The sequence below is a fragment of the Pelodiscus sinensis genome, chromosome 1 (assembly GCF_049634645.1).
Source record: "Pelodiscus sinensis isolate JC-2024 chromosome 1, ASM4963464v1, whole genome shotgun sequence".
Lineage (NCBI taxonomy): Eukaryota > Metazoa > Chordata > Testudines > Trionychidae > Pelodiscus > Pelodiscus sinensis.
Genome location: NC_134711.1, coordinates 184,086,947 through 184,114,909, shown reverse-complemented (window position 1 = coordinate 184,114,909; position 27,963 = coordinate 184,086,947). Strand labels below are relative to the sequence as shown.

General features: G+C 43.0%; 2 protein-coding genes and 1 long non-coding RNA gene across 3 annotated transcripts in view; 1 reads left to right on the top strand and 2 right to left on the bottom strand.

Moving 5' to 3' along the window:
* Positions 1 to 27,707, bottom strand: part of MRPS6 (mitochondrial ribosomal protein S6) — a 65,129-nt gene extending 37,422 nt beyond the window's left edge. The window contains exon 1 of the mRNA XM_075911333.1: positions 27,573 to 27,707. Coding sequence (XP_075767448.1) covers positions 27,573 to 27,617 — 45 coding nt within the window. The 5' untranslated portion in view covers positions 27,618 to 27,707. The remainder of the gene's footprint in view (positions 1 to 27,572) is intronic.
* Positions 181 to 27,711, bottom strand: SLC5A3 (solute carrier family 5 member 3). The gene is made up of 2 exons (XM_075911325.1): positions 27,573 to 27,711; positions 181 to 12,891 (listed from the first exon to the last, which is right to left on the bottom strand). Exon 2 carries the CDS (start codon positions 12,610 to 12,612, stop codon positions 10,471 to 10,473), a length of 2,142 nt encoding a protein of 713 aa, XP_075767440.1. The 5' UTR covers positions 12,613 to 12,891; positions 27,573 to 27,711; the 3' UTR covers positions 181 to 10,470.
* LOC142820981 (uncharacterized) lies at positions 8,674 to 24,209 on the top strand. The gene is made up of 4 exons (XR_012898024.1): positions 8,674 to 8,760; positions 16,856 to 16,920; positions 18,522 to 18,690; positions 24,071 to 24,209. It is a non-coding gene; the product is annotated as an uncharacterized LOC142820981 (long non-coding RNA).
* Positions 27,712 to 27,963: the final 252 nt, after the last annotated feature.

The following is a 27,963-nucleotide window of genomic DNA, read 5'->3' as shown; positions in this document are numbered from 1 at the left end:
AGAAGTCACTGAAGTTAAAACACAAGACAACTTATGGTATCTACAGTTTCTCCCAACTAACTTCAGAATACATGTGTTTGGGGTTCCACCTCCCTGCCCCACTTCTATTGAAACTTTTTACAGAGTACTTTTTGACAGGACATAATGTCACGGTAAAGGAATGTAAACTGCAAGAAACAGTTCAAAGTATCCAAATACTCTTTAATAAGAGTTTTAGTTTGAAGACAAATGCAGTAGGCAACATAATATGCAAACAGTATACATAGGGTCAACAGTGAGAACAAGAGATTTTCCATCAGCTTTACTTCAAAGTTTTTATAACAATATAATACTTTATTCACTAGACCAAAATTAACTTATCATACATCATTTCTATAACAAGAACGTGTAGATACGAACAGTAACAATTTACAAGCATAATTAAACATATTAATTCAGCAACACTGCTAAATCTATATTCCTACTACAAGAATTAACATCTTCTGTCTAATAAGATCTCATTAGACCCTTTAAAAAACCTTACCAAAAAGAGGGCTGGACCCAACCTAGATATGCCTGATCTGCATCCCTGATTGGTTCATTCCATCTCAGTCTGGGGCCATAGGGGATGGTGGAGAGCAGAATTCAAATGCTATATGATATTGTTTTGTTTTGGTCAGCAATGTATTTTAGTTGAATAGTTAAAAATAAGGCAGTTCAATAACTGGTATTTTATATAAAAGCTTCAGAAAATACAACAGCAACAAAAACAGAAAAGTATATCACAAAAATTTAAGAAAAAAGGTATATCAAATATACAAGGTAAAAGCAGCATCACTTTGACACTACTTTTAAAAAAAGATTTCTGTAATGAGATTACAAAAAGAATTTGCTTTCTTCTTGAAGAAGACTACTAACATTTTGCACAGCAACTATTTTTTTAATAATCACCTCATTTAAAACGTGTATTCATAGACATAGAATTGTCATATAACATCATCACCATCTTTGCTCAGAGTGTCTGACTTTATACAGTGAAGCTGACAATTTAAAAAATGTCACAAGATGTCACTACATAATCTATTTGATAGAACAAAAATAAAGCAAATGCTTTTAAAAACCAACACCATAAAGAAAAACCCCACATTGTTGCGTAGACAAAAAACTAAACGTGAGTATTTTGAGATATCACAGTAAAATCAGAAACTCTAGTTATATATTGATATTCTACAACTACTCTTTACCCTAGCCTAATTAAAGCACATTAAAACCACTGAATACACAAACATTTTCTTAAAAGAAGACTTTAAAACAGTGCACATAAGTTTACTTTAAAACATCACATGTAACAAGGTTAGTATTAATTTTAAAGTAACTAAGTTTAAGGGCATAGAACATACAGTTACTGAATATTTTTGTTTTGTTATATGTTACTAAATCCAAAGCATGTCTCAAAACAAGAGATTAAGGATTCCAAAGATTTTCTCCAACTTCATCTTAGTATAAAAATATGAAAAAATAAAGCTGAATGTTTTAAACATGCAATTATCTTTCACTTTGGGTGTTCAAGCAGAAGTCCTTTGATGACTATCACCACTCAACCCTCTTGTGAAACCTTAAGAGAAATCTTTCACACTAGCCAGGTGCATGACACATCAGAAGCATCATCCTGGCCTTCATGGTATTATTTGTTTGAATGGAGAACGTGGAGAAGAGGCAGAAAAATAAAAAAAGTGGTGGAAAATATGCAAAGCGTGAACTAAACTATCATGTTCCCTTCTGAAGATCAGTGAAAAGAGCTATAAAACTTTGGCAGAGAATGACATTAATAGAAACTTCTCCAAAACCAAAAAGGGAATTTTTCAGAATGAAGTGCACACAACTTTAAAGAAGCCTTCTCCTTTTAAGATAAAAAGGAGAGAATTTTTTTTAAAAAGTTATGGTGAACAAACTGGTGTCACTTAAAATTAAGCAGTGTCAAAAATAGGTGTTGTGTCATGGTTCAAAGCAATAAATGGCCAGTTATGTAAGGTTGAGTAGGAAAATCATTTTGGATGCAAGTCCAAATCAACAATTACTGGCCAACAAGAGAGGCCAGGTACTAAAATATGATGGACCAGCAGTCTTAATAGAAGATCCTATGTTTGCAGGTTTGCATGAACTAATGGCAAACCAACAGCATACATCTAATCTGGGTTCACATCTAATCTGATGAGATCATAAAATCATAAAACACTAGAACTGGAAGGGAACTCGAGGGGTCATCGAGTCCAGCCCCCTGCCCTCATGGCAGGACCAACCACCATCTAGACCATCCCTGATAGAGGTCTGTTTCCAGAGATGAAGATTCCACGGCCTCCCTAGGCAACTTATTCCGGTGTTTAACCATTAGTTGCAAGACAGATTAGAAGCATGTTTACACTATTCAAACCCTGAAAATTTCTTGTGCACTGTAGTCCATAGCATGATTCGAGTTAGAGAATGAATCCTCCTAGCAGCACTTCCCCAATGCACAGAAAAATACACTAACTAACCCGAAGTGCAATTACCTGCAGGCAAAGGGGGGGGGGGGAAGGAGGGGAGAGAGGAGGGAGATTTGTAATGCCTCATGAGAGCCAAACATCCTAACAGAAGGGAATGGGAACATGGTTTTGACCTCTCATGATGCAGTATCCTCCCTACCCAATATCAGTGGCAAAAAACCCACCTCTTTTCTTTTCAAAGCCTGGGTTAGCCGCACACATGCATTAGCCAAAAGAATACACCCCACTCCGCTGTACGCTCATCTGAGTATTACAGACACATTATGCTTTATTCTGAAGTATTTCCAGAGCTAAGGCAGAAGCCACCACATGGAACGATATGCTGTGTTCAAGTGGCCCTGCTGAATACCATGGAAAGAATTCCCAGTGGCATTGCAGTCAAACATGGTGGAGCACTATTTCTGATCCCACAGACTGACTGGTGGAATCACATCAGTATACAGCTATAGGATGATGAGCAGTGGCTGCAGAATTTTTGAATGTGGAAGGCCACTTTCCAAGAACTTTGTGCAGAGCTTTCCCCATCCCTGAAGCATAGCAACCATAAATAAATAAAATTAGACCTGCTTTGACAGGGGAAAAGCAAGTGGTGATAGCTCAGTGGAAGTGAGATACCAGACAGCTACCAGTCAGTGGGAAATCTATCTGGAGTTCATAAATCCACTATAGGAGTAGTTGTGATCCAAAGGTGCAGGACCATTAATCAGCTTCTGCTAAGAAGGGTAGTGACTTTGGACAATGCACAGGACACCGTGGATGGTTTTGCTACAATGGGGTTGTCTAGCTATGGGGGGGGGGGGGGGGAGGAAATAGATGGTATGCATAAACCTATCTTAGCACCAAGTCATCTTGCAAAAGAGTATACCAACAGAAAAGAACACTTTTCAATGGTGTTGCAAACACTGGTGGATCACTGGTGGAGCTTCACTGACATCAACCTGGGATGGTCAGGAAAGAGGTGCATGACAATGTGCATCCTCAGGAACACTCCTCTGTTTAAGAAAACTGTGACCAGGGACTTTATTTCCAGATTGCAAAGTAACTACTGATGTTGAAATGCGGACAGTTATCCTGGGAAACCCAGCCTACCCCTTGCTGTGGCTCACGAAGGCAAGCACCAGCCACCTGGACAGCAGTAAGATGCAATACAGCAAGAGCCGAATAGTAGTGTAACGTGCCTTTGGTTGGTTAAAAGGGTCGTTGGCGCATTTTGCTTACTGGGTTAGACTTCAGTAAAAGCAATATTCTCATCATTGTCACTGCCTGCTGTGTGCTCCATGAGATTTGAGAAGGAAAGCAAGAGGACTTTCTGTAGCAGTGGAGCATGGAAGTGAATAGGTTGGAAGATAACTTTGAGCAGCCAGATACCAGGGCAATAAGAAGAGCCCAGCAAGAAGTGCTATATCTGTAGGAGACTTTAAAAGACTACTTTGGTGTTAGTACTGGAACAATCTGCACTGCTTACCTGCACTGTGCCTTCCCATACAATCCCCTCCACTGCATCTGTTTTCCTGCACCTCTCCTTCCCCTATGCTTCAAGTCTCCATGCTTGGAATAAATAAAGAGTATTTCAGTCTCTAACCATCATCTTAGAAACACAAGATACACAAACTTAGAAACTGAAAGAACAGGAAAATAATTTAACCTTGGGCAAATGGATGTGATAAAACTTGGAAGGGAAAAACCAAGCCTGCTGGTGTCTGAAAGCACAGAAGACTTGCCCATCAAAGGTCTTGAAATGGCTGTCCTTTGATCTTTGCACCTTCCCTGGTGCTGAGTGGAAGGAATTCTTCACCTTCTCCTGCTGCTTCCTGGAACATTTTTGAAGAGGCATTGGGAGCACGGTTATGTTTCCCAGCCATTCTGCAGAGGCTGTCGAGGAAATCTAGCTGCAAGTTGTTTTTCTTGAAGCTCAACCAGATGCCTCACGTCCAGCTGGTCCCTCATAATCCACAGCATCACATCCTGAGCGGCACACTCCTGCTCCTCGGAAGTGCTCCTGCTCTCCAGGTCCAGTTTTTCAAACAATAAAATCCCCCAGGCTCTTAGCTCTGTCAGCTGTCCCAAAGGCATTATCTTGTTGAACATGTCATTCACACATTCTTTTCTCCCCTCCTTCTAATCTGTGAAACCCTCTCTGCCACTGGAGGACGTGCTGAAGGCCAAGCTTACCATTGGAAGACAACCACTGTCAGTGCCTACCTTGGGTCTAAGTGCAAGATTGCAATTTAAGTATCTCTTTTCTTGGGTCTAAGTGCAAGTCAGAACATTATCAGGATCCCTATCTATCGAATGAACTCATCTGCTGATCCAGCCATGGTGAGCATGGCCAAGCAGTTTGATTTACAGGCCTTGTGCTGCAATTTGTGGAAACCTGTGTTAGGAGCACAGATAAGTAGGTGGACAATTCCCCCCGCCCCATTTAGCAATGTTTCTTTGAGACAAGGGACCGGTGTTAAGCCTCCCAAACTGCAGTTTTTGTTGAGGTGGCTGGGGCAAGTGGAGGGTTGCAGCTATAAGAACACAGGAAGCCCACCCACCCCCTTCCCTTAATGTTGCTGGGCTTGCAAATTGAAGTCAAAGCTGATCCCTTCCAACCAAACCATCAACATGTTAGGGAAACCATCACTGAGGGACCCAAAACCACCATGGGTGGGGCCGGGGGGGGGGGGGGGGGAGGGGAAATCACTTGCTCTGTTTGCAGTATGAGCATTTGTGGATCTTATGTCAGATCAATCCTCCCTATGTGACTAAGTGATATCCACGTACTAAGGGCAACAGAGGTGGCACAGGAGCAGATGTGGCAAGCATTTGGGTACAGAATGGTCCTCATGCAGATGCTGTGTGTCACACTGATTCCAACAGAATTAGTCCTGCCATGGTGTAAGAAATAGGTAGCCCCAGTGCCCTTTTGTAAAGCATTGCAGAATACCTCCATGAAAGTTTCCCATGGCTCTCCATGGAGGATTCTCAGACCATCCCTGTGCACATAAAACTTTTTTTTGGGGGGGGGGGGGGGGAAGGGGAGGGGAGAAAAAACCCACACGCTATAGCTGTAGTAGACACTGGGAAGCAGATACCTTCTGCATATAACTTCTTCATATATTAAAACATATATATGTACTCAGCATCAAGTTCAGCTGCCATATGGTCCTGCGACTGGGTAGACTGCTAGGGGTTAAAAACAACATCTGTCTCAGTGAGAATGGATCCCCTGCTCACCTGTCTCCCATTTTGCTGCTCCTCATTCAGAGCATCCGCCTCATTTTTGCCTGAGGCTGTCAGGGACTCAGACTCCTGGGAGGTACCCACACTGCATTTGGGGGTAGTGATGGGGTCACCACCAAGAATCGCATGCAACTCACTGCAGAAGCAGCATGTCCGTGATGCTGAACCAGAACAATTGTTCGTCTCTTCATTGTTCAGGTCTTCTGGACCATCTGCCAAAATTATTTGGCTTTTCACATGGCACTGCTTTGTATTCCTGGAGTAGCCCTTCTCCCCTAAGCCTGGCACCATCTTTTTGTAGAAGTCTACATTTCTTCCGCTGATTTGGAGCAATGTCTACACGGACCTCTTTTTTCCACGGACCAGTAAGATTCACCACTTCCTGCACACTGTAGGCTGGAGCACATTTGGCCTTTGCCTCTCAACCAGCTGGGCCAGGGAGCTAGCCCCACACTGATCAAACAGGGAATGTGAAGCCAAAAGAGTTCCCAGAGCTTTAAATAGGAAAGCATTGTTTCCTGTGTACCAGACTGAAGAGCAGTGGAGTTAAACTATCTCTAGAGTGATCACAGTACAGAACTGTGTGACATTTCTTGGAGGCCAATTCAATCAACTTATACAATTCTGCTTCTACTCTGCCTCTCTGTTGACTCCTCTAAGTGCTCAAGAACAGCCATACTAGATCAGAATAAAGATCCATCTAGCCCACTATCCTCTCTTCCACCCACAGCCAATGCCAGGTTCTCCAGAGAGAATGAACAAGTAATCAAGTGACCAATCCACTGTTCCTCATTCCCAACTTCTGGAAAATAAAAGCTAAGGACATCATCCCTGTCCATCCTAGCTAAAAGCCATTGATGGATCTATCCTCCATGAATGTATCTAACTTTTTTTGAATCTGCTATAGTCTTAGCCTTCACAATATCCTCTGGCAAGGAGTTTCATAAGTTGACTGTGTTATGTGAAGAACTACTGTTTTGTTTTAAATCCACTACCTGATATTTCCTTTGGTGACCCTAGTTCTGGTTTACGAGAAGGAGCAAACGCTTCATTTACTTTCTCCACACCAATCATGATTTTATAACCCTCTATCATAGCACCCTTGTGATGTCTTTTCCAAGTTGAACAGTCCCCGCCTTAACTTCTCCGAATACAGAAGCCAGTCCATACCCCTAGTGATTTCTGTTGCCTTCTAAGTGGTAAACATCAAATTAAGAACTACGGTTCTTGTGGAGGTGGAATAATTAAATTGATGTTTCAGCAGAACCTCAGAGTTATGAGCACCCCGGGAATGTGTGTTATAACTCTGAAACATTTACAACTCTGAACAAAACATTATAGTAGTTTTTCCGCTTTGAAACTTACTATTCAGAAGAAAAATGTTCCTTTTAACAATGTTAATTTAATGGAACAGCTTCCTTACCTTGTCTAAAAAAAATAATTTTTTTTTAAACTTTCCATATTTTTAGTTTTCATTTAACACTGTACAGTTCATGCTACTTCCCCCTCCCCATCTCAAGTGCCGCCTGACTGCATACTTCCAGTTCCAAAGCAGATGTGTAGTTAGTTACATGTTCAGTTCATAACTTTGGTGATTCATAATTCTGAGGTTCTACTGTAGAGTAGACACATTATTAGATCATCAAAAGGCAGATTTTGTCTACTTATGTTCGTAGTGTAGCCCAAGCCTCATTTATGAAGATAGGGAGAAAATATAGGCTTTTTAATCAGTTTCCAACAATGACAACATGTAATCATAATTAATCTAACACAAGGGTGTCTTACTCCTGTAAAGCTTCTTAGTAACAGACTGCTCACCACTGGAAATAAACCTTCAGAACTACTGTAGTATGGACTTTTAGTATGAAAACCAATTTGAAATGTAAAGATACAACCAAATAGACCTAAGTAAATTTTAGTATTCAAAGTATGATCTAACTCATGCCAATACACTGAAACTACTTATCTTTAAAAGTGCAGATGTAATATTCACCTATTCTTGGTGAATATCAGATGCTGTTAGAGTTAAAATTTAATTGCTGATCATAAGTGTGCCCAGTATCATATACCCATTGTCCAGTAAACAAGAGGGCTTTATAGAAAAGAACAGATCTGGGGGGGACAAGGGAATTAGGAAAGCAACTGTAATAGACAGGCTGCTGTCTATCTAGGTGTAGACGAGAAATGCTTCTGGCCCTATTACTGTATGAGACACCTTAGGGAAGGAGTAAAAAGGACTGAAGCAGTGGTAGTAAAGCAGACGGGGTCCCTGAGCTAGCCTACCTGTGAGAGGCAGGTGGTGACAGTAATTAAAACTAGATCAAGAAGGGCCAGTAAGCAAACCTCTAATGCCAGGTGCTGATGAAGATGTTGGCAGATCATAGGATCTAGTGCCTGTTAACATCCCAAAGATGGTAGACCACACCCTCCACATGTGCCCCTGAGCACTTTATTTTCAGGAGCTGACTACATATATAAGCTCTTCGTCCTTAGCCCACTCTGTCCCTACACAAAGAGGAAAAGGCTTCATTCCCTTCCTCTTCCTAGTGTAACCATTTAGATTTAGGGCAAACCCATCCAAGTTTTTTTACTGTTTATATGCAGGGTAGAGGGTAATATTCAGTTATCTTTGTATACCAAGCAGTCATGTACCCCAATCACACCTCCAGTAACTATAACTTATGAACTTGAGTTTTCATTTATACAGAATCTTTATATTTCTAAATGATAAACACATGGTAAAGAATTTTTCTATATGAAGCAACCCATTTCAACAACAGCTTTCACACAGCAATACAAAAAACTAAGCCTCGGCCATGTACAGTAATTGTCATTATCTACACTACTCAACCACAGCTCAGATGCTCACCTCAACTGTGATGCGCACAGTGTTCTACCTTCCAGTGCAAGATCTAAACAAACCTGATAATGAACAGTAGTTGAGGTAGAACATCACTGCATCTATACAAGCCACAGATCTATCAGCTTCAATTGCTATTTCAAGATTATGGTAAATTACTAGTTCAACTGATTAACTAGTTATTGAAGCTTCAGGGAGTAGCCGAATTAGTCTGTACAGAATAAACTTAAACAACAAATGGTCTGGTAGAACTTTATAGACTAACAAAACATGTAGATGGTATCATGAGCTTTCGTGGGCTTTTCTGGACATCTGAAGAAGTGGATTGTACCCATGAAAGCTCATCATACCATCTACATGTTTTGTTAGTCTATAAAATGCTCCTACACCATTTGTTATTTAACTAGTTATTGTTGACTTAAATAGCTGTTCAGTGATCCCTGCAGTACTATGCAGCAAGATGTTTTTCTTCCAATATTCAATACCTAGATTCCATTATCTACCATTTTTATTCACCTCAAGTAGCACATTATTCTGCTAGTAGTCCTATTAAACCAATCGGCTACTCAGGAAATTAAACCGGGTATTAAACTTTTTCCAATTTGGCAAATCCTTGATACAGTGGTCAGTAACAATCCTTGGAGGGGGGGGGAACCCACACTTTAGATCTCATATTTTGTACATTACCATAATTTGAGGGTACACAAAAGTTATTTTGCTTTTCCGCATATGCATCAAAAAAGAAAAGCCCAGATAAAGATAGTGAAGCTGCCCACTACATTCACCTCCTTCCCACATGGACTCTTTCATACTATTCTTTTCTAACATAAGTTAGAATGAAAGAATACTGTGTTAAATTGAGAGTGGTTATTTGTTGCTTCCACTTCCCTTTTCCAAAATAGCAATTTAGAACAAATATCCATGGCACATATTAGTAACATTTAACAGACTGCATTGCATTTAACTCAGTGATAGGGTTGTTTGTTAAAGTCCAGTTGAAACATATTCAGGTTCTCATTTGAGAACTTGGGCAGGTCTTTTAAAAAGTAATAGCATCCATCTGGAGCTTGCTCCCTAAGGAGAGGTTAACCCTGCTCACTACACAGCAAAAAATACAGAAGTTTGAAATGGGGTGGAAGTGAATTTTTTTGGTCCACATTTACTAGACATTACAAATAAAGTATCCACCCCTTCCCCGGGTCATAAGCTAAAGTTTACAAAAAGTTATATGGAGTGTATTATCTCAGTCTGAAATCTGTGACTAAGTATGTTTGGTTTCTAATTTTATGGAGGAGATGGAAGATGGCTGCAGAGTGATAGAATTTTCCAAAATAATATATGATGAGATAAGTGCATCCAGAATGCTGTTTTTTTTTTTTAATGTAAGTGATTTGTGGAATTTCAACACCAAACTTTTATACACAAGTTTTTAAAAAATGGAAAGCTGCAAGTAAAATTAAGCAGCAACAAGTTGGTCAAGTTAGTAGAAATATAAGAGGATAAATTATGTATGGGTATCTTTATATTTAGATCAACGGCACTGGTAATGCCAATTACACACTTATATTTTATTTTCACTTTAATACTGGACTGAGCACCTTAAAGGTCTTCTTTAAAAAAAAAAGCCACCTCCTCTTTCTTTGTTGCACCCCTTTCAATACTGCACTAAAAACCACACTCTTTCTTATGTAAGGAGAGCTAATCAATGGTCTTTAAAATTGGCTAAAAAGTTGATTTTACAATTATAGTGTAAACAATGTCTGAAATGCAAGGGATGTATTTTTTAAAAATATATATATATATTCACAGAAACTTGTATCTGCCTGTGTATGTTCAGCCATACCCTTAAAGCCTCACCATTCACAAAGAAAAATAGACAAACATGAATATTCCAAGTGAACAGACACAGAATAGTCCAATATTTAGTAATAGTTTAACTTTTGGAGTCTCTTCCAACATTTGCGAACAGAGAGTCTCTTCCTCCATATCTTGGTTGTCTCTTTTGTTCATGTCTCTACTTCTAAAGCCACAGAACCAATCTATGAATTTCCAATGCTTCTCTCTATTATCGGTCTCTTCCTCATGCTTTCTCTCGCCCATGAGAGCCGCCTGTCCATTTGAATAACAATCAACGGGTGTCTCCACTTCAGAGTGACTTACAGAAATCACTGGATTGCTATCATCTCTGCAAGTAACTAGAAGATTGATATCCTCAGGCTTAATATTCTTAATATTTTCTTCAGATTTGCCATTTGGCATGATATGATTAGCATTTTCATTACATTTCAAGATGGTCTTTTCTTGTAATTTATATGGATCCCCTTTTGAAGCATTTTCTTTTACAGATCCGATTTTGAGAGACCAGAAAGTGGTTGTTCGAATTTGTTCCTTTGTAGGTGGTGGTGTAAGCAGGCTTACTATAATAACCACAATTCCAGTGATCCAAAACAGAGCAGTAGCAATATACATGTAATGGATATTTTTGATGAAACCTGGCCTAGTATCAGGCTGGTTACACTCAGGTACACGATAAATAAATGCCAAAATCAGCCTTATAGCTCCAAGAACAAACCCAACCATTCCACCACAGAATGCTCCTTGTTCATTGCAACGCTTCCAAAATATACCTAACAGAAACAGAGCAGCCACTGGTGGAGTCAGATAATCTGCTACCTCTTGTATATAGAGATACATCTGGCCCCCTTGCATTTCCACTATTATTGGAACCCAAGCAATGCTTATAATTACCATAAAAGCAACAAACACTCTTCCTACAATCATTAGTTCTCTAGATGGTGCACTTTTGCGTATGAGTTTATAGATATCAAGTGTAAATATGGTGCTGGCACTGTTAAATATAGAGTCCAAGTCACTCATCAGTGCAGCAATCATTACAGCCATCATAAGGCCCCGCAGACCAACCGGCACAAGTTTCATCACCAAACGTGGATAGGCAATATTAGAGCATCCAGCTCTACTTCCACAGACTTGCATGCAGTGTTCTGGACTGATACAAGCAATGTCATCTGCAAACAGTATACGTGAAATCATCCCTGGGATAACTATAATAAACATAGGCAACAGCTTTAAAAACCCTGCCATTAATGTGGATCCTTTGGCATGAGCAATATTTTTTGCCGCTAAAACCCTCTGAACTATGACTTGGTCAGCACACCAGTACCATACAGAAGCCGGAGTCTGCCCTAACAGAAATCCAGGCCAAGGAACATCTTCATCTGTTGGCTCACGTAACATTTTAAGAGCATCAGGCTTTGGATGGACATGACAAAAGTTGGTATTGGAAAGGTTGTAGGTCAACAAGATTGATGTAATATTTGGTGTTGCCAACATGTATCTTCTTTTAACTTCTTCAAACCCACCAATCTCCACCATACTTATGATCATCAGTGTGAGAGCACCAATAATCATAAGCAGCGCTTGAAGAGTGTCTGTGTAGATGACAGCCACAAGACCTCCAGTCACAGTCAACAAAGCAGTCATGCCAATAAGCAGGATAACTGACAAATAAAGGTTCCAGCCCAGAGATTCTTGAATAAAGAGTGCACCTGAATACAAATCAACAGAAAGTTTGGTGAAGATATAAAGAATTAAAGATAACGCTGCAAAATATATTTGAATTCTATGTCCTCCAAAGCGTTTGGACAAGTATTCAGGCATGGTATATACTCCTGACCATATGTAGACTGGGACGAAGACCCATCCTAATAGCTGTAAAAGCATTAAGGCGTTGAACTCCCATGCACCTACTGCAAATCCACTTGCTGCTCCAGATCCTGCGAGCCCAATGAAATGTTCACTCCCAATATTGCTCACAAACAAGGATGCACCAATAGCTACCCAAGTCATAGAACGGCCTGCCAAGAAGTATCCACTTACGGTGCTTCGATTGTATTTCCACATGGCAAAAAAGCCTATGCACAGTACAAGCACGAAGTATAGTGTCACAATGGCAATGTCTGCTGTTTCCAAAGAAGCCCTCATTTTTATAAACAAAATGATTTCCAACTGCCGATGTCCAATTCTCACCCCCCAAGCAGTCTTTAGATAATATGTGAAGTAGTTTACATTTATCAACACTGCAGATCAAATTCTTTATCTCTTGGTTTGCTGTCTTGATGGTGGTGGTGGTGGTACACTTGGAGAAGACAGATTTATTTTCTCCGCTTCTTAAATGGAAATTTGAGAACTTAGCACGCACTCTGTTGATGTAGGAGAAATTCTTAGCTGCAGCTAAGTCTAGTGAGGCCTACTGTACCAACCCTGCAAGGCAGCAAAGACAAAAGACAAAGATTGAATTAGAGAAGGATTTCACTCAATTTATGAGAAAGCTTTGAAGACTATCTAAAACAAATGGCTGAACACAAGTCATTTTCTCCTAAATTTTATTTGTGCAAGATACAAAACAGAATTTATCAAACCAAGTATTGCCCACTATAATATTAAGATGCAAATATAGTATTATATGCTTCTCAATGGATACGCTACCACAAGAGCATAAAGATTAAATGGCTTTTAAATCAGATACACCCAACACAATACAATCTTCCCCTCACCCCAAATCCTCAGAGATTAAAGTCTCTCCTTAAAAGACATTAAAATAAGCCTTTCCTCATTTGAATGTGTCTAGGAAGACATTTTACATTATGAAAAAGTTTATTTGGATATTTCTTCTTCGAATTTTCCCAAGGATTTCAACCCTCAACAGCATAGGTCTTTCTTGCTAGCTCCTGAAGTGATGTCACAATTCTGTGTTTGAGACACCAGCCTGTTGCCATGACTAATACAGAAATAAAATCATAATACTGCTACTACATGTCAGGGATGTAAAAACCCATTTAGTTGATTAACCGATTAAAGGAGGACTGACAGGAGAGGGGACTGCTCCAGCCTGTCCAGAGCAGCCCCTAAATGCAGCAGCTTCCCTCCACCCCTGTGGGGCTAGAGCAGCTTCCTGCCTGCACCAGGTGGGGAGCTGCTCCAGGCCCCGCCTCCCATAGTTAAACATTCACATCTCTACTACAAATATCAAATAATGGTAAATTTATGACTAACTCTAAAACCGGGGTTATTCTGCAAATTACAGAAAAACTGATGTGCGCTGGACCCCATTTTTGCTGTTTAAACAAAGTATATCAGTGTGCAGGGATGGGGAGAGGAAAACATTGTTTACACTTACAAGGCAAGCAGAACAAGGCCTGAACACACCTTGATTTCATTTCTCTCTCCCCCCATGCATATGTGCTTCTCTCTCTGTAACTTGGTGAATTTTGAAGACCTCAGCCAATGAATTCTGAAGTTTCATGTCACAATCTAGGTGACAATAGGAAGAACCCTATTAAGTTTGGTGACAAACTAGAAAAAAGCCTCAAAAAAGGGCATGAGTAGCCCTTCCTGCAGCAGACCAGGGTGCCCCACAGCCAGGAGCTGCTCCAGCATCTTGGCCCAAGCAGCACCCATCTGCGGGTAGGGTTGCCAGATACCTTCACAAAAAAAAATCCCAAACAGGCAGGGAAAATTTGGTTGGCAGAAGGGGGGGAGGGAGGGAGGAGAAGAGACCAAACTTGTTAAGCCTTTAAATTACTGCACTCCTCGCTTCCCCTGCCCTCGCAGATGCCTTCCATCTGAGGAAAACAGAAAATACCAGACATTCTACATGTCCGGTATTCTCTGTTGTTTTTTTTACTGTATGGAAGGCCAAAATACCGATCTATCCGGGCAAAAACTGGACACCTGGCAATCCTAACAGTGAGTAGATGTTATGTTCATTTCTCAATGATTTTTTTATCTTTTTGGGATACAGTAGTATTCTTATACAAACTATTATTTGTCGGTGGAGTCCAAATGCAGTTAACAATAAACTTTCAGTTGACAGTTTGCTTTTCCCAAGCAATCCTTATAAATTCTCCATGGTCCAAATTGGGAACAGGTAGAATAAGGCTGAACAAAGTTTGTAGGTGAAAACCTAAATATTCAGTCACCATGAGGAATGGCAATCAGAGTTTTCCATTCTGAATTGTAAGACATTACAAGGTAGAAAGAGTTGAACACTAGTCAAATATTTCAGGCCTTGAATTTTTTCTAAGGGGATTTAAAAAAAATCCTTATGCAAAAATGGATTGGTAGGGATTATGCAAATGAAGCATGAGAAAATGCTAATCCATGCTTCATTTGCATTGCCTCTTCTGGCAAAAGTCATAGTGTAGACAGCCTCATTTACTGAGGCAGATGGCAGAAATGTAGTTCTGGTTGTCCTGGACTGCTTGTCCTAAACTAGGGATGTTAAATATCGGTTAATTAAATAGTTGATTAACCTCATGAATTCTTATAAACTATTCTATAGTCTCCGGGCAGCCCCTGTTCAGGGCGGAGGGGTCTGAGCTCCCAATTGAGCTCATTAGGCCTCAGTTGGAGTAGCGTGTCTAGTTCTGGGCATCACATTTCATGAAAAATGTAGAGAAATTGGAGAAGGTGCAGAGAAGAGCAATGAAAGTGAAAGGTCTAGAAAACATGATCTATGAGGGGAGGCTGAAGGAACTGGGCTTGTCAAAATCATGAGACTCAGACAACAAATCTGTTTTTAAATTCTCCCACGAATAATTTAAAATGTACACTCATGCCCAAAAAGTACTGCAGTAATCAGATACAGTAGTAAAATCAGATGTGCTGTAACAGTATACAAAAAGGCAGCTAGTATGCATATTGTAGTGTACAGTCCAGCCATGACTAGAACGCTTACAGAAAATAGTTTTGCATTAGTAAGTTTGTGTGTCACAACTGAGACACCACTGGACATGTACTATTTATTTTGGTTATAATGTTAAGAACTTTGTTAGAACCTGTCAACTAGTACCAGGGCCAAACCATGCTTTAAATAAATAGCTACTTTTCAAATGCATCATTTTTTCAACTGTCAGGCTTGGTTTGCAGTGTTCAGCTTTGGAAAAGCTTTGAGGGTAATTTGCTGGGCAGAGATCAGATGAACAAAAGAAGGGAGATTCATTTCACTAAGGAAAAAGGAAGAATTTCCAGGGTTACGCTGTAATTAAGTTCAATAAAAAGCTGATATAAGAAGCTACTCTGAATTGCTGTAGTAGTGAAGTAGGTCTACACAGTAAAGAAAAATCTTCAGTCATTTCACTGCAGTGTACAGGCAGTCCCCGAGTTACGTGGATCCGCACTTACGAACGGGGCTCTCGCGCCCCGGAGCTCTCAGGCAGCGGGACCGCCCAGAATGCAGCGGTCCCGCCACCTCGACCTCCGGGGCGAGAAAAGCTGCTCCGGGTGCCCCTGGTCTGCTGGGGACTGTCTCCAGCAGACCAAGGACACCTGGAGCAAAGCCAAGGAGGCGGAGGGGTCCCGTGACTCTGAGGCTTTGCCAGAGTAAAGCCTCAGAGGCGCGGCACCCCGCCACCGCTGCCGCTTTGCTCCCGGTGCCTCTGGTCTGCGGGGGGGGGGGGGGGGGGGGGGAGGGGCGCACAGCTAGTGCCGCCTCCCCTCCCCCCCCGCAGACCAGGGAGACGTGGAGCAAAGCCCCGGGCCTGTGGTAGAGCAGGTGGGGCGCTGCCCGTTGGTCCCGCAGCACCGCTCCTTGGCACTACTGGACCAACCCGGCAGCACTCCAGCGGCTCTGCCCCAGGAGTCCTGATTCAGCCGCTGAAACAGACTTCCACAGACTGCTCAGGGCGCTGGCCCCAGCCCTGCACTGCCATAGGCTGTTGCCGGCCCAGTCCTGTGCTGCTGGTGGCTGTCCCGACCCGGTCCCAGTGCCACAGACTGTTGGAGGCTGCTACCAGCTCCTGCCCCATCCCTCTGCTTCAACCCAGCCACTCCTGGATTGCCCTCCTGCCACTAGACTACTGGGGTTCTCTGATCCAGGAACATCTGTGATCCTTTGCCAGACCAGACAATTCCAGTTTTGGCTGGTGCAACCTGTACAACAGATTCAGGATAGGGTTTATAAGGCACACCAAAGCACAAATATTATAAAAACATACACTTACCCTGTTGCTGGAAAGGGAAAATGGCTCATACACAAGTCACCAATTTAAGATCTGTATGTCTCTAATGTTCATGTGGATGATCCAACCAACCACCATTTAATGCTTGGCAGTCTGGAACATTACAGGTAAGACATCTATAGTTTATGACAAGAACTGTTGGATCACTCTTAGGGAAGCTTTCCCAGCATGATTTTCTGATAGATGCCCATTTAAATAATCCACAGGGGGAGAACAAACCCACAGCTGCAACCTGTAATGCTGCTTCCCCTATCTCCTTTCTTTCCAGCTGGTAAGCAACTCTGCTATGTTTTTCTTGATTCTTATCACCAAAGATATAGTCTATCCTAGCAACATTCACTAAGAGGAAGGGACAACATCCAAAATATTCTCCTCAACCCTCCCTGCCCCCCGCCCTCAATCTCTTTTCAAAATAAAAACTTGTGTAAGTAGCTGCAGGAGTCACATTATTAAACTTATGCCTTCATTAGCAAGTTAATGGGCACATCTGTGCACACCCTTGCATGTTAAATGTCATTTCCAGACAGACTTCTTAAAAAGGTGGAAAAACATTAGGTTCTTCACAAAGCTATGCATTAACTGCCTCCTATAAACCTGCAATCCCTACATGGCCCAAAAACCTTTCCAGGGTATTAATGCCCCCAATTGAAAAAAAGGAGCTGCCCAACCTAGTTATTAGAATCTGAGTATGTATTAGAATTAGTAGTTAATCCACATTTTGTCTATTGAAGTGATCTTGATAACTTTATTATACTAGAACTTTCCCTACGGTATTTAAGATATACAAGTTCTTCAGATGCTGCAATAATACTCCCTCCCCCTCAGTATTTTGAATGAGTCTAAACAAGTGCAACACCTCTATGGATCAGAGTGCTTTTCTGATAAGCTACACACAACTGTCTTTATGGGGTAATCTACTGCATTTTGTCCAGATCCTGTGCATCATAGCAATTTTAAGTATACACTGTTCTAGACAAGTTTGAGTTCCTATCTATGCCACAAAAGCAAATATAGTATGTAGTAACTGGAGCTACATGGTTCCATAAGACTGAAGGATGAGGTGACTAAAAGCATTGTTGTTGGGTTTCACATGTGTCTCCCTTTAACATTTTTGTAAAAAGCAATTCTGTTAAGAGTTTTTCTACTTATGAGCTCTGTAAATATCAGCATAGTAGTCCTAAAAAAGTAAAAAGTTGTGATTCTTTTTCTGGCTCATTCATCAGCTCTGTTGATGCTCAAACAAATAGAATCAGGCTCACTGACTCATAACCACTGACTCTGAAATGCAGGAGTAAAAACTTGATCTGTAATAAGTACAAAAAGCAGAACTGTTGAGTAGAAGTGCTTTAATAGTCATTTTTCTGAACAGCCACATTTTAAGCTCCTTGAAATTATATTTTACTGAAGCAGTGTACAATCTGAATAGTCTACTATACCAATATGTACACCTAGTTAACATTAGGAGTAGGTTGATAAGCACAAAAACTGGACAGAGGTTACAAATGAACATAGGACCCTAGGCACACTATAGTAATAGGTCAGTTACCAAACAACATGAAGATTCTGTTTGCATGTCTTAGTAAAAATAAAAGATGAAGTTAAGTACCCAAACAAGACTGATTTAAGTTCCACAGATACTGAGCTTCTTCTGAAATCAATAGGAGCTGCAAACATTCAGCACCTCTGAAGAGTAAACCACTATTTTTAGCAGCCAAATTTAAAATATTTTGCTCAGGTCAACAGCTGGTATAGTGATGGTCCAAGTGGACAATGACCAGATAAAAATCAGAGGACAGTTGACAGGACTAGAAAAGCATCAACTGCATATGGTTAACTAGTGGCTAAGCTTCTGTATTAGTGATTCCTCCGCAGTTATAAAAGCCTATCTAGGATCAAGAAAGGCAAGCTTTCACTGCAGTGATGGGAAAAGCTAGAAGAAAATATGAACAGAGCAAGGTGCCTGAACTAAAGGATCAGATAATGCCCAGTCAAGAGCCTCAAAAGAAGTGTAAACAGAAGAATGCAAAGGAAAGCGAACAAGGTATTTTAACAAGTTTTCAGGTCAAAGTGGTAAAACTCAGAGCCATGACTGGCTTAAGCTATCCTGCCAACTAAGCCAGGATGGCATCCTTGTTGGCAGTAGGAATGTAAAATCCTGGTTAATAAATTAACCAGTTAAACAGCTTCTGCTTCCAGCCCCCCTTGCACACGAGGCTCCCGGCTGCCACTGCCAAACCCCCCCCCCATGCTTGGGGAGGCTGGCTTCTGCTCCAAGCCACCCACATTCAGGGGGGGCAGCTCCCTCCCAACCTCTGCAGGGCTGGAGCAGTCCTTCACCCATGACCTAGGACTGCTCTCGGGTACAATTTCCTCCTCTAGAAATCAAAGTTGAGCCATGCTGACACACAGCTTTAAGAAGTTTTCACTGCATGCAATACATGCAGAGTTTAAAAAGTTAACCTGGAGATGAGGTTAAGGAGTTGTGGGGGGAGGCGGAAGGAAACACACACACACACACACACACACACACACACACACCCCCAATAGGTATTACCCAAACTATTTATTAAACAGAATCTCTGAACTACATAATCTTAGTACATGCAAGACAGTGTCCATACTCTACAGCAGGGCTAATCAACGTACGGCCCGTGGGCCATTTGTCTGCGGCCCGCACTGCACTTTGGGTTTATGCAGGGCTCAACATGCAGCCTGTGGGTGGGAACCAAAACAAAAAAGTAGTCAATATGATTGTCTTTTGTTGATACGAGTTTTAGTAGTTAAATTCCTGGACTGCTATTGGTCATTGAAAGTGCTGTCACAAAATCAGGTAAATATTGCATTTTATTAACATCAGCAGAATTGACTTAAATGGGGCCTGTATGTTGTATAGTCTTGCCTTAATCTTTGTATTCATGCCCGTCAGTGTGAAAGAAGCTATTTGCATATATAGTTGCATCTATAGGCAACCACACTTAAGTTATGACCCTCAGCATGTGCTTTGAGTATCGTTGTGGCCCCCACGGCTTCCAAAGTTGAGTAGCCCTGCTCTACAGAGACTCACCTAGTGGGTGAAGACAGTCATTACATCACACTAATACCAGTCATTACTTAAGTTGATTGTTTTCTTTGGAGAAATACTTAATATGCACTGCATTCCAAAAGACTTCTGTTGATGAATCAGTGCAGTAGCTAAAGTTATGAATACAAGTGATTTTTAAATGGGAGTTTCTCCATAGAGCTCTACCAGTATCAGCAAGTTCAATTCTAGGGCTTCTTTTGTACAAGTGGCTGATAATGCCAACCTCTAAACTTTTTCTAGTGTCCCATGGGAATTAGTATGAAGTCAAACTTTACATTTTGTTTCCCAAGCCTTTATAAATCCATCACTATTCTAGGCTAAAATGCTCTCACCATTAGATCACATGTATTTTCGTGATGAGACTAAAAGGCAAAGGCTTCAAAAAAAAAGTGTGCCAAAAAGACAGTCCACTAAATCCATGCACAGATGCTAAATATGTGGGGCAGATTTCAAGGGATCTGTTCTTCAGGTGTGGAGGCAGAAGAGGCTTATTTTTAGCCAACATTACTGGTTCACAATCAAGGCTGCAATTGCATTTCTGGACATTACCCTCATGGACTGAAGCTGTTAATGTGAAATAAGGCCATAAAGCTGATCTAAATGTTGTGCCCTTCCTGAAGGTTTCAGCTATGCCCCCATCTCGCCCAGTTCTCCCAAGTGGCATTTTATGTGAGGCCACAAATACTGCACTAAAAAGTGCAAGGCTTTCTAAAGTGACATTGCGTATGGCAGCGGTTCTCAAACTACAGGTCAGGACCCCAAGATAGGTTGCAAACCATATTAATGCGATTACAGGGCTGGTGTTAAAACTTGATGAGGTCTGGTCCAAAACCCAAGCTTCATCACACTGAGCCAAAGCTGAAGCCTGAGGGCTTCAGCCCTGGGCTGCAGGAGTCAGGTTACAGGGCTCCTACCTAGGGCTTTAGTCCTTTGGTGTTAGCTTTGGTCCCCCAAGCCCAAAGTGGTAGGGCTCAGGCTCATGGAGTAATTGTTCTTGTCACAGGACGTCATGAGGCAATAATGTTTGTAATCCTCTGGTATAGGGATAGAGATTAAGGTTGAAGGTAGGTAGTAGGGATATGAAAGTGTAACCATGTACACAATTAATCTGTGAGCCCGGGCTCATCAGTTAGCCATCGCGCTTACACTCATGCTCCTAGTATGCATGGGGAGCCAGCATAGAAGCCGGCTCCTGGCACATACACACCCCCCCCCCTCCCACACATGAAACTGGGGATGTTAGATAGAGTGTATTTTATTAATCATGTAGCCACAGCTATTTTTAGTGATTATACAGTTACTAAAATATTTTCTGGGGGTGGGACCAGCAACCAGTGCACTCTTGGCCTTACTCCCAGGGAGACCCCTGCCACTCCATGCTGCGGTCTTTATATACAGCACAGCCCGCAGCGCAGCCAGCAACCAGGGAGCAGAGCCAGTGCACACAGGGACCTAGCTGCTGGCCCCACTCCCGGGGAGCTAGCTGCGCTGCAGGCTCTGCAGCATAAGCTTTATACTCCCAGCTGCTGCCCCAGGAGCCAGCTTTTAAGCTGGCTCCCAGCCCTCTTCCCAGTTCCCGGCCCCGCTCCCAGGGAGCTGGCTGATACGAAGCCAGCAGCATGGGGTAGCAGCTGGCTCCCTGGGAGTGGGGCAGGGAGCTGGCATGTAAAATGTTACGCTCATTTTTATCCATTAACCACTTAAATGGTTACACTATTACATCCCTAACACCCACAGAACCACAGAGTGTTTTGGGGAACTGCCGTGGCAAACGGAGCACGGCGTGGGGCCACCACTCCCAGGGGCTAGTGCCCTGCGCTAGCTGTAGCGGGGCGGGGCATGGCACAGCTATGCCAGAGAAGCAGCCATCTCCATATCCTGTCCAGGACTGTAAAACCATAACCATTTAAACAGTTAACCAATATACCTGGGTTTACTGGTTACCATTAACCGTTATACGCAGCCTCCCACCCCTCTCCTGAGGAGTTGGCTGCCACCCCGCCCTGCTGGCTCCACATCAGAGCCAGCAGCCAGCTCCCCATGATCCACGTTGCAGCCGGAGCCAGTGTGTGCTAGGAGCTGGCTTAAAAGCCAGATTCCAGCGTGTACTGGATCCTGGGGAGCCAGCGGCTGCCCTGCTGCAGGCATGTGTAACCGCTGAGATTTTCAACAGTTACACAATTACTTTTGTTGCTTTTTAACATCCTTAGGAGCATGCCAGTGAGCCTAGTGTCCACCCCAGTGGGCAGGGCTGGAGTCAGTACAGTTGTGCCAGCTAGAGTAGCTGCTGGCACAAAGGGATAGCTCCTTTGCCTGTAGCCCACCCAGTTCAACAAAAACCTTTCCTCAGACCACCAACCAACCCTCCATGATGACAAAATGGGTGCAGGAAGGGGGGGCAGTGCAGGGTCGAGGCAGAAAATAGGGTGCAGGCAAGCCCGCTGATGGTGGGGCATATGCCCCAGGGCCCAGTCATTCAAAGGGGTCCAGAGCTCCTTTGAACTGCTGCAAGAGTGCCACTCCACATGGCTTTGAGGGCTGGGCTAAGCCACCGCAGTCCAAGCAGCACAAAGGGACAGACTACCCTCAGTCCCCGCTGCTTCTAGGGGTGCAGAGCCACCTTCCCTCTCACCGTGACCTAGAGCCTGCAGTGGCTGTCGGCATCACTGGGCGGAGGAGCAAGGGAGGGTACAGGAGTAGGGAGGAGGTGCAGGGTCTGCGGGGGCCGGAGGTGAGAAAAATCTTACCTGACTTTGCGCTTCCCCTGCTGCTCCCAAGAACCGCATCCTATCTCCTGCTGCTCCCATTGGCCACAATTCCAGACAATGAAAGCAGCAGGGAAAGCATCAAGGCAGCACTTCCCCATGCTGCCACTCCCTCAGCCCAGGGCAGGGATAAGAAAGGGGAAGGGGAAGAAAATGCATTGTGCAGAGCCATTTGCTCCTCCTGCAAACCAGACTTGACCCTCAAGACTCACTCCTCGCCCAAGGAGGAAGCCAGCACTAGGACTCCAACCTCTGAGGTGGGGGGAAAGGAAAGAAAGGGTTGAGCCTCAAGCCGTGGCCATGGACCACCTAGTTTGTCATCAAGGTATAACTGTACCTTGAAAGAAATGTAATTAAACCAATACATCAATGGCACTTGCCCTTAGTTAGAATTAAGATTAAGCTAGAGAGGATAACAGAGGGGCTAGAAATGATCTCCTCTGCTCTGTCAAAATCCCACATCCGGGACCAGTCAGGTCCCAAGAATGCCAGAACAGAGAGAGGTCCAACCTGTATTATAATCCATACGGTAATATTCCTAGAAAAATTTACATACAAGCATTGCAAAAGAAATTGCTTCCTCAAGAATAATTAGAGCAGGAGATGGGGCACTCACAAGTAGGGATGTTAGCGACTAGTCGGCTATCCGATAAGCAAATGCTTATCAGATAGTCAAGTAGCCACTCAACTAGTCACTTCCTTTCCTCCCCACCCCCTCGCTTGCTGTCTCTATCAGAGAGAGGTAGCAAGGAAGGAGCAGGAGCCGGTGCTGGGTTCCCCCCAGCACCATCTCAGCAGGAGGCAGGGGCACATCAGGGAAACAGCGCAAGCAGGGACTGAAGCACTCCCCACTTGCACCGGTTCCTACTACCAGCACTTCTGCCTTTGAAATGTAGAAGAGCCCTCCAGGGCTCTTTCAAAAGCAGAAGTGCTGCAGGGAGCACAAGGTGAGCAGGGACTTAGCCTCCCACAGAGGCAGCTCAGGAGCCAGGAGCTGGTGCTCGCAGGGAGCTGGATTTCAAGCCAGCTCCTTCTGAGCCAACTATCTCCCCACCCTGCACTGCTGCCTCTGTATTAGAGGCAGCAGCCTTGGGGGGGGAGGGGGGAGAGAGAAGCCAGTACACGCAGGGAGACAACTTAAAAGCTGGCTCCTGCCTTGCCCCCCCCTCCCCATGTGTAAGCACATAACTGCTGAAAATTTCAGCAGAGTCACATTTACAAAAGTAAACTTATTTTATTATTCCTAACATAAAACATCTATAGATAAAAAGTAAATATAGGTTGAACCTCTAGAGTCCGGCACCATTCAGATCCCAAGGGTCCTGAACCAGAGAATTTGCCAAACCCCGGGAGGTCAATATTATCTAACAGCATTACCAACTTTTCCACTGCTTACTGGGCTCTTAGAAGACATTTAGGGACAAATCATGCTGGACCACAGACGTTGGTGGACCAAAGAGGTTCAACCTGCACAAGCCACGTTAACCAAGAGGAAAGAAATAGTTAGGATTTTATATTTTTTAATAAAGGTCTAATCTGCTTATTAACTTCTTCTGTTTTGTTTTTCTTCACAGAAAAATATCAAAACTGAGATCTGGTTGCTGCCTACATAGTTACTTTATTAGAGATCAAGCTGTCTGGAGTCTGGGCTTCCCTAAAATTGCTGAAAGTTCTCCACAGCAGTCAAAGTTTAATGAAAAGTGGCAACTTGCTTGGATGTTAAACATGTTGTAAAACAGTTAGCATGTAAACATAGCAAAGTCAAACTGAAAAGCAAGAGAAGCCTTAGAGAACCATAATATATTAATCGTTTGCTCAAACAGGAGAACTGCATATGAACAGAAGTTAACTGATCGCAGGGTCCCTTCAATCAGTTACAAAACTGAGTTCACCTCAAGACCCCTGAATATTTTCTTCTCTTAAAGGAATAAAAAAAATGTAACATGAAAGTAGACTGCTGAGTCAGTTAAAAGAAAATCTGTGTAACTGTAGGATTTATTGAAGACAGGTATGCCAACTCACAGGTCAAGCTGCAGCAACAGGCAGTGCCACAAAAGGGATCAGAGTACAAGTCCCATGACTGTCTGGGAGGCATTTCCTAGAAAAACATCTCAGATTGCCCCCTTCAGGTCAGTCTGAGGAACAGCATTAGAGCAAGACCATATTCCTAACAGTCCTCAGTGACCAGAAGATTCATCACCACAACTTGGACACTAGGCAGGAAGTTTCCTGAAGAATTTCCCTTTCCCCATACATCTAATGCTCTGCTACAATGCCTTTAACACTGGCTAGGTTGAGGGCAAGTTGAGAACTTAACAAAACTTAAACAGTACTTACTCACAAAGTTATGTTTCATTACCTTCGTGTCACTTTAAAAACCTTAAGGTTACAACTCTTCAGGAAGCACGTCTCCATACTTACGTGCACCAACTATAATAGGGAGCCTTCTATCTAGAGTTCTGCAAATATATGCTTTATACCTATGGCACATAACCTGTTCGAACCCTGCAAATTTTCAGATATCTGCAGATTTTTATTTTTTTTTGCATATGCAAATACAAATACCAAATCTGTATCCATGCAGGGCTTTATCGCTACCCTTATACTGGCCATTGGTTAGGTTTGAGAAAGATTTTCAAAAGTAGAAGTGGCAGTCAGGTATTGTACTCCCATTCAAAGCCTGTTTTTGAAAAATCTGTCAGAGATATTACACAATTCGCACAAAATCAGTACCCCAGCTGGACAGAGACAGAACCCAAGCCTCACACATTATTCCTGGGATTGCAATTGCAGAGATCTCAAACATGGAAACACTATTTAAAAACTTTTTTCTAGAAAGCCACCTATAGGGTTCTTTGTTTAATCAGGACATACTAAATAGTATCAAATTAAAATCTAATTTATTCAGGACCTAGTTGTGTATATTAATAATTCAACTTCATAAATATTGACTAATGTAATTAGTCACAGGATTTCAAACTATCAGCCCAAACGGAATTTGCTTGCTGTGGTGCATTTACATCACAGACTTAGTAATAATTTTTGTGGTTAAGAATCTTTAAAAAACAAAAAGTTTTTAAACCAGCATGCTGTGCAGGGAGTGTTCTTATGGGACTCATTAAAACAACCCATTTCTTGAAATTCAGCACCACCACTTAGGTGAAGCAAGGGTTTTAACTGCACAGAAAGTCAAAGTATAGCAAGACAGTGTAGACAGCAAGTTAGTTTACCATGAGCAATTAAAACAAGAATTAAGATGAATTCTAGATTTTAGAGTTACGATACAAGGAGAAATAACAAAAAAAAACTTCTTTACCTAGCTTCATTTTACAAGTTTCAAAGGGGTAGCCGTGTTTGTAACTGAAAAAAAACCCTTAAGAAATAATAGTCTTTAAGGTGCTGCAAGACTATCAAAAAACAAAGATGGTATCATGAGTTTTCTCGGGCACAACCTACTTACCAGGAAAGCTCATGATACCATCTACATTTTTTCTTAGTCTCTAAGGTGCTGCAAGATCATAAGTTTTTTTTTCATTTTACCAGAAATACAGAGTAGTTAACCCAATTGTTTAAATTTGCAGGAATGCTTTAAAACAAAGAACATTTGTTAAGAAGTTACATATTAGAGAGTCAAACTTCAAGAGGATTTTAATTGTTATTGGTTTTATTAGAAGTGCATAACTGCAGATGGGAGACACTCTGTAGCTATCTCTCTGCTTCACCATGTTCTAACCCCAGAAATGCCTGTGAGGCTCTTCAAAAGCCAAGGACTTCTAGTCATGCTTGCAATATAATATTTTATTCATGCCACACTGCACTGTCAAATCTATGATACTTTCCTTCCCAATTCAAAGACAGAAAGCCTGCAACATATAACGTAACCTCCACCCCTCACTTTTTTTTTTTTAATTTTAACAGAAGCAATATGTAAAAAGGAATGGAAATATACTAGCGTTGAGCACAAGATAATGTACTTAAAAAACAGAAAAGATGGAATTAAATTAATAGCAGAAAATTAAACATTTCAGCAATTATATATAAAAATGGTTAAAGATGAAAGTCAGGTAGAGCACATGAAAGCATGTAATTTGTGTGATTAAGACTTAAAAAGGTACCTACACGAATGGAAAAGCTGCTGCATTTAGATATTAGCATTGTGTTAAGGACCCTGTGCTTTAAGCTTTCTAGCAGTGGATAAAGATGGGCTGTGGATGTAGCTTAACACAGGGCACAGAGAAGAGGAATACTGAATATCCACCAAGAGTCCTGCCTACATTAGGAAAATTAAATGTAAAGAAACATACATAGCCAACCGTAGTTTGGCTTCCAAGTGCAGACCTATGAGCAATTTTTGTGGATATTTTTTTAAAGTAGAGCATCACCTAATCCCATTCCTAGGCATTGAAAACTCTGGCAACCTTTGACATTAGTGACACTAGGAGAGCTCTATCATTATCAAGAGAGCTCAACTGGCATTAGTAACAGCAGACATCATTTGTAAGATTTCCTTAGCAGGGGCAGGGCCAGCAGGTCACAGTACACAGAAAGGAACCTCGTGGGAGCAAAAGCATGCTTTCACCCTTCCTTGCTGTAGGCTTCCGGGAGGAGCGCGCACACCAAGCGCCTGCTGCTCTAACTAGTCAAGCACCTACTACATTGCTGAAAGCGTGCCCGGGCTGAGCCCTGCCATCTGTGGGCTTGGCACATCCGTTATGAAAGTTTTTTTTTTTTTTTTTTAAACAAGGTGAGCCCTGACCCTTCTTTCGTTACACATGGAGCCCCGGCCTATTGGAGGCCTACAGGCGAGGGGAGTAGCGACAGCAGAGGGGCCAGCGTGCAGCGAGGAGAGGGCGGGGAAGGGCAGCAGGCATGGCTGCGGGTGCAGGGCGGAGAGGAAGTCCCTTCACATGGCCAGTCACTTCTCTCCTCCACACCCCCCATTTGTCCTGCAGCCCCAAGCCCTGGGGGAATCCCCCCCCCCCCCGCTTCTTTCCTTTACTCCCCCCGCGCAGCCAGCGGCACCTGCGCCTCCAGCCGCGGCCCGGCCCAGCAGCAGCCCCGGGCAGCCGCACTCACCCGCTGCATGGCCTTCAGGATCAGCGCCAGCTCGTAGCGGGGCATCCCGGCGGGCGCGGCGCTGCTGGCTCCCGGGCTGCACAAGCGGGAGGCGCGCGAGTGTCGCCGCTTAAAGGGCGCCGCTGCCGGCTGCGCAGGCTCCACAGCGCCGCCCCGCCCCCGGCCCCGCGCGGCAGGCGCCGCCTCCCCCGCCCTGGCTGGGCTGGGCCGGGCTAGGCACGCGCCCCCCTCTGGCTGCGCTGGCGGGGGAAGGCGGCTGGGGGGGGGGGGGAGCCGAGCCGCGTGCAGCGCCTGCCCCGCCCCCTCCTTGCGGCTGCCGCTGCTGGTGCTGCAGGGAGTGGAAGTTTCCACTGTGCCCCCCCCCCCCCCCCCCCCACACACAGAGAGCGGC

Coding starts and splice junctions, on each gene's coding strand:
- SLC5A3 (XM_075911325.1), bottom strand. CDS start 12,612: ATGAGGGCTTCTTTGGAAACAGCAGACATTGCCATTGTGACACTATAC.